We start from the raw sequence: 12,854 nt of genomic DNA, 5'->3' as shown, positions 1-12,854 counted from the left end.
TTTAACTAATGTATGAGAAGTAAAAATTTGAATTTATGAATAAAATATGTATTTGTAGTTAAAGATTTGTCTTTAAAAATTTAAATGAGTATATATTTGATCAGGATGAGATATTTTTGTATTATTGAGATAGTTAAAACTTATTTATCCTATTAATCATCACAAATCTATAATTAAAATCTCTTCATAAAATAAAATTAAAATTTGCAAATGAATAAAAAATACAAACTAATAATATTTTAAAAAAATGATGTGTTGTATATACACATTTGTTTATGGCTGTAAAGTTATTTTTTATTATATAACTTATATAATATATGTTCCCACTATTTTTTTTTTGTTTTTTAACATATTTTATTTTAAAAAGTTAATAGATGGTCGACCTTTTTATCACACTCTTTTATATCATTTTTTTTTAAATTGCAATGAACTATAGACATCAAAACAATAATGTTACTTTTAAGGAATAAGGTTCTCTTGTGCACTGAGGGGGTTACCACTTATATACACATGTTTCTACATTAGTGAAATATTATCTGCTTTGGACCCAAGCCCTCACGGTTTTGCTTTTAGACATCACCCAAAAGGCCTCTCAACCAATGGAGACAAGTGTGTGTATATAAACTCATGTCCATCCTCTTGTTTGAACGATGTGGGACTTTGCTTGCATCCCAACAATCCTCCCCTGCAGTGGAAACTACAAGTATTATCCGATTGTGGCCCCACAGAGCTCACTCACTCTCAGAGTGCTTGCACTGCCGCTTCATCATGATCCACCATTAGGAAGACTTTCGATACAAGGGATCCCAAACTTGGATCCACCTGTCACTCATCATACTCATCGAGCTAGTTACCTGATCGGACCATCGGCTCTGATACCACTTGTTGTGCACCGAGGGGGTTACCACACATATACATATGTCTCCACATTGGTGAGATATTGTCCGCTTTGGCCCTCACGGTTTTTCTTTTGGACATCACTCAAAAGGCCTCTTGACCAATGGAGACAAGTGTGTATAAACTAATGTTCATCATTTTATTTGAACGATGTGAGACTTTGTTTGCATCCCAACAGGTTCCTTAGTAACATCACTACTAAATCAAACAATGTCAATCATTCTTAATGGTCGTGTGACCATCTCGTTCACTCTTTCACCAACAAATCATGTTAATCCACTATATAATATATAATATATTTACTTGTGAATAAATATAAGAAATAAGAGGGGGATTGTAAAAAAAATACTACTTTCCTTCTTTTGTAGGATAGTTATGATAAAAATGTTAATAGGAATGACATTTGATCAATGTATGTGTAATAAATAAACTTATTATTTCTTTATCTCAAATCACTTTAGTATAATAGGAGATTTAATCACTAGTGCAAAAATTGGATTTAAAATCGGAGTTTGTAACCGATTTTAAAAGTGACGCGGTGACAATTTTGTAAATAATATGAACACTTTTAAGATCGGTTATTTTATGACCGATTTTAAAAGTGCTACTTTTAAAATCGGTTATTTCAGAACCGATTTTGTATGTAGTATACAAAATCGATTCTTAAATAACCGATTTTAAAAGTATTGTCAGAAACCTTTTATATTTCCCTCCATTCTCATTCTTTTTAATCTTTCCCTCCATTCCTTTTTTTACTCTCTCACACTCTCATTTTCTAAAGTTTTCAATAAAGTAAATTTTGTTGTCGTTTTTGTTTTCGTCTTCCCATGCTCTTCTTGTGTCTCTTTTCCTTTTCTCATGCTCTTCTTTTGTCTCTATTTTCGTTGTAGGTTCATTTTGGGTAAATTTTGAATCTGGAACGACCTGTTCTGCAAGGAGAACAGCCCGTTCTGCAAGGAGAACGACCCGTTCTGCAAGGAGAACGGGCTGTATTGATGCCCGTTCTGGATTGGTTAAACTTATGCCAAACTATGCTAGAACGACCCGTTCCACACTATCTTTTTAGGCCTTTTTAACAACCTGGAACGGCCCGTTCCAGTTTAATTTTTTTCAGAGCCAGAACTTTTAAGATCGGTTATAAAATAACCAATCTTAAAAGTTAACTTTTAAAATCAGTTACTTAACCGATTTTAAAAGTCTAACTTTTTAAAATCGGTTCTTTTAAAATTGGTTACGGAACCGATTTTAAAAATTGAAAATAACTGATTTTAAAAGTCTTTTTCCCACTAGTAAATCTAAAAGTTTCTTATAATGTTTTCTTTTAAATAATTAAATAAATAGTTATAATTCATATTTAAAAGAGGATGTTACAAATTGGACCAGCCTATGAGTCAACTTTATATATTTTCATTATTTTTATAATTGGTAAAATAATAAATATAATACTTTATACTAAAATGAAGACGTAAATCAATTGATGATGTTGTTGTAATTTAACTAGTAGTTTCGAGTTCAAGTTCTAGACATGCAATTGTGTTAAATATTTTGAAATTAAGAAAGTTTTATCGCTTAAAACGACTCAAACAATACTATTTTTGTAAAAGATACATTTAATTTTTATATATATATATATATATATATATATATATATATATATATATTATGAATTCTCACTTTAAGATTAATACTTTATGTACATTGATTTATTTATTTTTAGTTATTTATCATTACAATTTACATTCTCGTTTATTTATATTATTATTTATTATTTTTTACTATTTTATAGTATAAAAAATAATCTATATTTTGAAAATCATGGTTTTGATGAATTTAAATTCATGGTTTAAAATTCCAAAGTTTTCATCATCAAGCCTTTTAACTCAAATTTATTTTCTATAGATATCATGTTTTGCACGGTGTAGGTGTTACAACTAATAGAAAATGATTTGTTGAAACTATTATATTAGCTTTATTATAATTTTTTTTTTGTTCTAGAAGATTTTCTATCATTCTAATCACATTTTTATTTTTCATAGAGTTTGAATTCGACATATTAGTTCAATAATTCAAACTTAATATTAATATATTTATATTTTTTGATTTATTAAAATTATAATGACAATACTAAAGTTTAGATATAAAATTTTAGATATAATATTTCAACCTTTTATCATTAGGTTAACGGTAATAGTTCAATATTCACTTGTATTAACCTAATGTAATTAATACAAGATATTTTACTCTCAATATTTTTATACTCAAATTTAATTTATTTTCATTTTATTTATGAAAATAAAATTTGAAGAAAGAAACATTAAAAAAAGTATAATATAAAAAATATTTAATACATCATTCTTATCTAAATTTTTTTAAATAAATTCAATTAGGATTCTAAATTAAAAAAATATAATTAAATTGGATCTTTAGAGTTACCAGAACGTCACAAATTGTTATTTTTGTGGCGGTTTGAAACTGCCATAAATTAACTAGAAAAACTCAATCACAAAAAAATTAAAAAATTAGGGACTTATTAATTACAAACTTTTAAAGTGTAGTGGGGTAATTTGAAATAGCACATCTGGAATTTGAAAGACTCAATTACCAAAAACTTTTATTTATAATATTCTTTTGGTAATTTGAAATAATACAGTGGCCTATAATATTAATATTTAAGATAATTGTTGTTAAAAGGTACGTAAATTAAATTTAAAAAATAGCGATGGAAATGGTTGTTGAAGTACTAGAAAGACATATGATGGGTCCTGTGTAGTGGGGGTAGATTAAAAGTAGAATGACACCGGCCAGATCATTTGAATGAAATATTTTTGATTTTTCCATATATCACTGACCAGGTTCATGTCCTTTTATGGTTATATGTACATCGTCAAGTCTCATGAACGCATCGCGACTCTTATTTAAGTCTTAATCCATGCTCATACACTTGCACCTTTGCTGAGTTAACTTTGTTGGAAGTTGGAAACCTTCACTCACGTACTCTCTTTTAGGTTTGAGTCAGTAAATTAATTGTTTTAGGTAGCATGTGGAAGTTGAAGATAGCAGAAGGAGGAGATAGGTTAATTTCAGTGAACAACTTCATCGGACGACAACATTGGGAGTTTGATCCCAATGCCGGAACTCCAGAGGAACGTCATCAAATTGAAAGCCTAAGGGAGGAATACAAAAACAACCGATTTCGCATCAAGCAAAGTGCTGACCTTCTCATCAGAATGCAGGTACCTACCATTCCGATAAATTATTACTTACTTCTCAATTACATGTATCTTAATTCTTTACATGAAATTTAGGCTATCTTTAAAACAGCTTATAAACAATTTGTTACTACTTATCTTATTCTATACGTGTTCCTAAGAATAATTGGACAAATTTATAAAATATCTTATAAATAATATATAAGATATTTTAATTTTATTTTAATAAGTTGTCCAATATAGTTTATTACTAAATTTATGTGAAAACTTATTGAGAAATACTTAAGTTAAAGCTTGTCACTGATAAAATATAGTTTTTATTTTTTTACTAAAAATTAGTTCTTATATTTTTTTATTACTCTTTCCAAAAAATTTCGTTTCTCTCTTTAAATTTTGTTTTCTCTTCTTAAAATCTATATTCCCCTAAAATATAAAAAGATTTGCAACTTTTTTTTTCCTCTAAATTATGGAATATTTGAAATAATTTTCTTGTTATATTTATACAGTAATTTTTTAATCATGATTTTATAAAATATATAAAATTGATTTTTAATTTTAAAATTTTTTTATTCTTAATTTTTAATCATATTTATATATAATTGATTTATCTTATTTATTAATTATTTATTTTTTATAAAATAAAATTGGGTGAATGATGAGTAATAATTTTTTTTTTAATAATTTTTAATATTATAGTGATGTATAATATCATTTTTAAAAATTATTTAATTACTTTTTATATTTTTATTTGACTTAAATATGATTTTATTCAATGTAAAATTAAAGAGTTTTGATTTCAATTTTATGTATATTTTTCTTTAATTTTCATATATATATATATATATATATATATATATATATATTAAGGTCACTATTTTTGGTCTCCAACGATTATTTTAAGTACGTGAATAACATTTATTTTAATGATCTTTACAAAACTTTAAAAATATCAAACAGTAATATCATATTACTAACAATCGTATGTAACACTTAAAATTTTTGCTTGATAAATAAAAATGATTAAAATAATTACACAAAAATTAGAGACTAAAACCAATAATTTTAATTTTAGAGGGATATGTATTTTTTTTATTACAAAAACTAAAGTCAAAAGAAGCTAATTGTATACAATCTAAAAACATTTTTAAGTACTTTATTTTACTTTTAGTCAAAATTTAATTTATAATAATTTTAATTTTTAAAATGAGATAATATGTTATAAGTACTTAAATATGATACATCCAAACAATTTTAAATTATATAAATGTTTGTTAATGTATATATTTAAATGTAACAATTTATTGAATTTTAAGCATTTTTATAACTTAAATTTTTATTGTATAAGAATTTATTAAATAAGATTTTAAATGATTTGTGTATAATAAAGAGATCTATTACGGACGAACGTGTCTTGAAAGTGAACATTTCTCTCAATTACTCTTTCATATATATAATAACTAATAAAACTCTTTATTATAAAATTGTAAGTTTTTAAAGAGGAGAAACGAGTGCGTTTAATTATATTGCCACATATAGCATGACTTTAAAGATGTTTTCTGATGCACAAAAAAAATAGCACAACTTTAAAGAGATAAACCAACCCACAGACCCAACACGTGTATATGTACTACTATATGTCATGAAATTAAAGTTATATATTGCTTTAAAATTAAGATGAAATTAAATCCTCGGAGTATCTCACTCTTAAATTCGATAGCTCGTTTGTTTGATTTGCACACGTGGTCATTTCTCAAATTTTAAACGTGTTTATTGAGTAACGACTTTCTGTTTTGAGTACGGGTGATAACTAAGTTGACTCGTATTTGATAATTATTTGTCAGCTGAGAAATGAAAGCACGTGTGGGCGCAATATTCCAGCAAGAGTGAACGTGAGAGACACAGAGCACGTGACGGAGAAAGCAGTGATTGCCACACTGAAAAGGGCCATAAGCTTTTATTCCTCTATTCAGGCCCACGATGGCCACTGGCCAGCTGAATCTGCTGGTCCTTTGTTTTTTCTTCAACCTTTGGTCACCACTTACACCTTTTCTTTTCTCTTTATTACAACCCCTTGCATTAGTATTTATTATTTCGTTTTTCTTTTCCTTCTGAATTAGTATTAGTACCACTAAAGTTGATTCATGTTGTCTATTATATAACCATCAAACTTACCTTATTAAACTCGTAAGTTTGGTCGTCAATAGAAGCTTATACGCTTCCTATACACATCGTATATTCATATTATACCATGTATGTACGTATGCAGGTTATGGCACTCTATATTACAGGCTCCCTCAATGCTGTTTTAGGACCAGAACACCAGAAGGAAATTATTCGTTATTTGTATAATCATCAGGTATATTTATCATGGTACTAAAGTAGTACTCCCTCGGTTTTTTTTTTCTTTTTCTTTGACATTTAAGATTTATATAAAAAAATAAGAAAATAATTCATATTTTAATTTTTAAAATATTTATCATTTATTTTTTTTTATACCCTTTACGTGATTGAAAAAGAAATAGATATATTAGAAATGAATAAAAATATTAATCAGTAAACACATATTTATTATTAAGAATAAAAATTAAAAAAAATTAATAAGTCATTAATTTTTAAAAAATAATAATAATAAAATTTATAAAAAAAGTCACGATTATAAACAAAAAAAAAAAATAGAAGGAACATGTAGTGGAAATTAATATATAGTAACTCGGGCTTCAACAAACTAAACAAAAAGTAAGACTTATGGACGTAATTTTGTGTCAACTGAATTACCTATGGCTCTTGTGACACGAGACAGAACGAAGATGGAGGTTGGGGATTGCATGTAGAGGGTCACAGCACAATGTTTGGTTCAGCGTTGAGCTACATTGCCTTGAGAATTCTTGGAGAAGGGCGTGAAGATGGTGAAGACAGGGCAATGGCTAGAGCCAGAAAATGGATCCTCGACCATGGTGGTTTAGAAGCTATTCCATCATGGGGAAAGTTCTGGGTCACGGTAACTAAATATATATATCATTTCTCATTTCTCTAGTTTGTGAGCCAATTTCACTCGCTAGGGGTCGTATAACTTCAAATAAAAATGTTGTCAAAAAACTCCGAAAATGATTGGTGCAATTTTCTTATACACATAAAATGATTTTTATAATTTTCTATTTGCATCGGTCATTATACAATTTAACTATTAAGATTAGTTTAGTGGTAAGAGTTAAGATAATATAATATGCAACAAGGATCTAGATTTAATTCTTGTTGCTGTTATTGTAATTCTTTTTATTTAAAAAAAAAAATCAATTTACAGGTCCTTGGAGTTTATAAGTGGTCAGGCTGCAACCCACTTCCACCAGAAATATGGCTTATGCCCGAATGCACTCCTATTCATCCAGGTTTACATTGCCTCCTAATCATAATTAAATTGGGGAGGGAAAGGGGAATAGAATATACTTCTTTTCTATTTTCAACTATTTGCTTGTGTATGTATCTATTGAAGTCCTTTGTTTGTTGCATAATATATTGTACAGGAAAAATGTTATGCTACTGTCGCTTAGTCTACATGCCCATGTCATATTTATATGGGAAGAGGTTCGTGGGTCCTATTACAGGCTTAATCATGTCATTAAGAAAAGAAATGTATAACCAGCCTTATGATCAAATCAATTGGAATGATGCTCGAACCAGAGTTGCCAAGGTTTTGTTACCCATGTCAAAATATCTAGTGTTGTTCTCTTATTAAAATTGTTGTTTTATCTGAGTAATTTGATTACTTTCAATGCATATCTTTGTTAAACTAAAATTGTGATGAGAGAGTAGCATCAAAATTTATCAAGAAATTGTATCTAAATTTTATCCCTTTAATAGTACTTCGGGTAAATTTATTGACTTGTTAGGTGAAGGAAACTATTTGATGTTCTTGTGTATTAAACTCGACCAATATGCGATTTCAGGAGGATCTGTACTACCCACATCCTCAAATTCAAGATATGTTATGGGCATCTCTTCATCACGTAGCAGAGCCTCTTCTGAACAGCTGGCCATTTTCCATGCTGAGAGAGAAGGCACTAGAGGTCGTAATTAATCATATACGTTATGAGGATGAGAATAGTAGATACCTTTGCATTGGTAGTGTGGAAAAGGTAAATATGGCTAGCTTAACCATTAAAAGGAATACTAGTAACACATTTTTTTGTTACATTCCTCTTAACATACTCTAATTGGTTAAAATTTGTTGAAAATTACAAAATCAAGAGAAAGAATCATTAAATAGGACGTGAAATCCACCAAAACTTATATTTTTCCATAAAAAAGATCACTTAAAAGAGTGTGTTTAGAAAATATATCGCTAACATTTCTGACTATTAAATAAAAGTATAATCACCATTTAGAGGTTGATTACTAAATGAAGTTACTCACATATCAGGTGTTATGTTTGCTTGCACGTTGGGTCGAAGATCCAAACTCAGAGGCATACAAACTTCATTTAGCTAGAATCCCTGATTACTTCTGGCTTGCGGAAGATGGCTTGAAAATCCAGGTTGGTATCACCTTCTAAATTTCAATCACTTGAGGCTAGAACGAAGTAGTAGCACATGGGACCATCAAGATGTGGCATGGTTGAGAAATAATCTTATTCCTTAAGTATGTGGTTAGCGATTCGATCCATGATCCGTGTGTATAAAAAAAATCTTTTGGAGGCAATCAAATCCCTTAAACAGTCACCAAAATCTTTATCAATAGGTTATGAAGGAACCACTCAATTGTATATGAATCCTTGACATTTATATATCCTTCAACATATTCATCTCGGATCACATGAGTGAACTTCACACTAAATTCAATAAAATATCTTAAGGAATTAGGTATATGGTGCTTGATGTTTATAGTCCTTGACAACCACAAAATAACAAATTGGAATATGCACCAACTGCTTGTATTAATTCACTAAAATAAATTGCAGAGTTTTGGCTCTCAACTCTGGGATGCTGCATTAGCCATACAAGCAATCCTTTCATGTGACTTGAGTGAAGAGTATGGACCTACACTCCGGAAAGCACATCAATTCGTGAAGGCTTCCCAGGTTATACTTAATTACATATTACATAGACGTGAAAAACCCTTAGAACGAGGACCATAATGAGAGAGTTGACACCATTTTTTTTTCTTTATTGAAGGTACGGGAAAATCCATCAGGTAACTTCAAAGCAATGCATCGACACATATCCAAAGGATCATGGACATTCTCAATGCAGGATCAGGGTTGGCAAGTCTCTGACTGCACAGCAGAAGGATTAAAGGTTTATACATATTATATCCATTAGTTTAGCGAACAAAACTCATATGCAATACATGTTTTTTAATCAGAATTGAAATTATACTTTATTAATATACATTGACATTTAATATAATCCTAATTATTAATACTACTAAGGTGAAACTTGAATTCTGATTGAAATCTGAAATCAATAACCTATAATAGTATTTCATGCGTGTTTTATTTGATTTGGTGTTTGTTTAATCCAACTTTTAAAAAATTAAAAAAAAATGCTTATTTTTCAAAAGCTATTGGATAAGCAGACTAAAATAATCCTAAAATTAATCCAAACTAAACATGCACTTCAATTCTCGAGAGAGTAGAATTTGACTACTGCACGTACATTTCTCTACAGGCTGCACTTCTATTGTCACAAATGTCTCCTGACCTAATAGGCGAGAGAATGGAAGATGAGCGGTTCTATGAAGCTGTTGATATCATTTTATCTCTTCAGGTGTGCTTTTCTCTAATTAGAATGTTCCATTCAATTTCTATCAGTAACTTTGAGTATGCAATTTATTAACTAGATGTAACACCTGAAACATATTTGGTTCAACGACAGAGCAACAACGGTGGTTTCCCTGCTTGGGAGCCTCAAAGAGCATATCGTTGGTTAGAGGTATGAAAATATGTGTTTTCCTATTTCATGAAACGAAATATTTCATAACACTGTTTTGACTGAGAGATAAGATATCAGATAAGTGATAACTCGTGTCTACTTGTGCAGAAATTCAATCCAACGGAAATCTTTGAAGACACCCTCATTGAGATGGAGTAAGATTACAGCGGCAAATTGAACATATTTTTGATGCACTATATACACCAATTCTTGTTCTCACTCTCTGAAATGTGGTGAAATAGGTATGTGGAATGCACATCATCGGCATTGCAGGCCCTGGCTCTCTTTAGAAAGTTATATCCAAACCACAGAAGAAAGGATGTTGAAAAATGCATTTCTAAAGCAATCCGTTACATTGAAAAAACTCAAAATCACGATGGATCATGGTATTTTTTTTTATTATTATTTTTATATGGGTAATTGTATATTTAGGAAATGTTTGGTTCAAAGGACAAGGTTCAGTTCATTTACGTTAGCTAAACACTTGCACTTTTCAGGTTTGGTTGTTGGGGAATTTGCTGTACCTATGGCACTTGGTTTTCTGTAAAGGGGTTAACAGACTGTGGAAAAAACTACCATAACAGTCCTTCCTTGCGTAAAGCTTGCGATTTTTTGTTGTCAAAACAACTTCCTAATGGAGGATGGGGTGAGAGTTACTTGTCAAGCCAAAACAAGGTACTTAATTGCTTTAAACAACACACTAAACTTTGAAGAAAGAGGAAAATATTAATAAATTTCTATCTACACATAAATATACTTGGATACTTACTTTGACAAACAGGTATATACAAATCTGGAAGGCAACAGGGCAAACTTAGTTCAAACTTCATGGGCTTTGATGTCCCTTATTGATGCAGGGCAGGTTAGTAAACAATAATCTTCGTATTTTAGCACTAATTTTGCATACGAGTTTAATTGTAACTCACGTTCTACACTGTCAATTAATTAAAAGTTAAAGTATTTATTATAAAAACTAATAAACTTACTACAAGTAGAGTTATAAGTGATTGGATGAGATTAAAAAAAATTGCACTGTCCGTATACTCTTTAATTAAATTCATTTGTATTATCTTACATGACAATATAATTTCTTCATGAACAAAAGTGTAATTATAGGAGGAAAGGAAAACATATTATATAACACTATACACAACAGAATGGAAGTGTAGTAAGATAGTTAGAAACTAGAATGAGAGAATAAAGTTTCCTCGCAAATGTAGTATGTTATTGTGCTAAAAATGATTTTTTTTTCCAAACAAAAAGGTTGAGATAGATCGAACACCCGTAGAGCGCGGAATAAGGTTATTAATCAATTCACAAATGGAAGATGGAGACTTCCCGCAACAGGTAACTCTCATCTTATGTGATGTCAAATGAAGTGAACCCATGTTAATTATTAACATGTATTTATGTTTTTCTCATGAATATATTATTCACTACCATATACAGGAAATCACTGGAGTATTTATGAGGAATTGCACCCTGAATTACTCTTCATATCGAAACATTTTTCCCATATGGGCTTTAGGAGAGTATCGTCGTCGTGTATTTACGCATAAAGATCAAATGCTTAGCTCCACCTAACTCCAACTCATTTTATTGGCTTGTTGCCTCGATGCACCACTAGAGCATATGAGAGCCGATTATAGATCGTATAAAAATAAAATATTATTTTAGTATTTTGAATTCTTTAAAATTAGAGACAGTTGTTTATATAAATAATCATTTTCTATAGGTTATGTAAAACTTGGGTATATGTAAAAGAAAAAAAAATGAGATGTTGAAGAGAGAGAAAATATATTAGTAGACTAATCATTTCCGTGTTAAATATAATTGATTTTATTTCATAAGTGGTTAAAAATAAATGTATCTTATTATATATGATTATCGATATATAGTTAATAGTAAAGTTGTAACGACTTAATAAGTTCTTTTACAGCTTAACAACTATAGTAGTAGAAAACATGAATTTAACTATCTAGGGTTAACATGCAATCAATACTTCGATATATATGTAAGGATATATACATGTGTAAAAATTTCATCAACAACTGAGATAATAAAATAAATTTCTCAGTGAGCTTGCAACTATAATTATACAACCACACACGTACATACATATATATACATTAATCCAATATTGAAAATATAAACCTAAGTTATCAGTCAAGTAACACTATAAAATAATTATTTAGGGTAACATCAAAAGAATTCAACCATCCTTCAACATGACTCTCAATAATACTCTTCCTTTGATCTATCTTTACCATGATTTCATATCAAATATGATTATCATAGTCCAACAACAAGAAAATATGTAAGGGTAAGTTTATGAAAAAATTCGTAAGAAGTGTAGAAGTAAAATGCACTACACTATCAACATCAACTTATAACACAACATACAACAAATCAACATGTCAGTTTCATCTATGAAAGTTACAACTATTCAATACAACAATTAATCAACAATATAGTTCACAACACAACAAATTAGACAACATTTCCACATATTAACTTCATAACTCATCAACACAATGTGTCATCACTCATTTCAACTAAAAGGTCTTTTACAACACAGTTGAACAGTCTAAGTGGTTTGACTCTACTAAATCAACTTAAGAATACAATCTTTTTGGGCTTAAACTCAAATTTCACCACTTAAACTAGAAAAATTTAGTATTCTTATCAAGGTTAGAACAACTTGAGTTGAGTTTATCATGACTTTATCATGCATAACTAAGTCTATTATGAATTTAGCATATCGACTACCCTTCAAATATTGTACCATTTTTAGTACTTAGTTAGAAATTTTGACCCTCAA

At 29.3% G+C, this 12,854-nt stretch overlaps 1 protein-coding gene across 2 annotated transcripts; it reads left to right on the top strand.

Annotated features, from left to right (window-relative positions):
• Nucleotides 1–3,746: 3,746 nt before the first annotated feature.
• On the top strand, nucleotides 3,747–12,100 carry LOC109799472 (lupeol synthase). Of its 2 annotated transcripts, XM_020360044.3 has the most exons (18): nucleotides 3,747–4,130; nucleotides 5,948–6,136; nucleotides 6,373–6,462; nucleotides 6,907–7,104; nucleotides 7,408–7,492; nucleotides 7,628–7,794; nucleotides 8,051–8,239; nucleotides 8,524–8,637; nucleotides 9,061–9,180; nucleotides 9,275–9,397; nucleotides 9,770–9,868; nucleotides 9,977–10,033; nucleotides 10,142–10,188; nucleotides 10,276–10,419; nucleotides 10,531–10,708; nucleotides 10,815–10,895; nucleotides 11,297–11,380; nucleotides 11,483–12,100. In XM_020360044.3, the coding sequence occupies exons 1-18, from the start codon at nucleotides 3,936–3,938 to the stop codon at nucleotides 11,615–11,617; spliced, it is 2,295 nt and encodes a 764-aa protein (XP_020215633.2). In that variant the 5' UTR covers nucleotides 3,747–3,935; the 3' UTR covers nucleotides 11,618–12,100. The 2 variants fall into 2 exon arrangements, with proteins under 2 accessions (XP_020215633.2, XP_082925195.1); XM_083069069.1 differs by lacking the exon at nucleotides 5,948–6,136 and having other exon boundaries at nucleotides 3,748–4,130; nucleotides 11,483–12,085.
• Nucleotides 12,101–12,854: the final 754 nt, after the last annotated feature.

Source organism: Cajanus cajan, chromosome 2 (assembly GCF_000230855.2).
Source record: "Cajanus cajan strain Asha chromosome 2, NIPB_CcT2T_4, whole genome shotgun sequence".
NCBI lineage: Eukaryota > Viridiplantae > Streptophyta > Magnoliopsida > Fabales > Fabaceae > Cajanus > Cajanus cajan.
The sequence above is the reverse complement of the archived record's forward strand: the minus strand, read 5'-3'. Positions and strand labels throughout refer to the sequence as shown.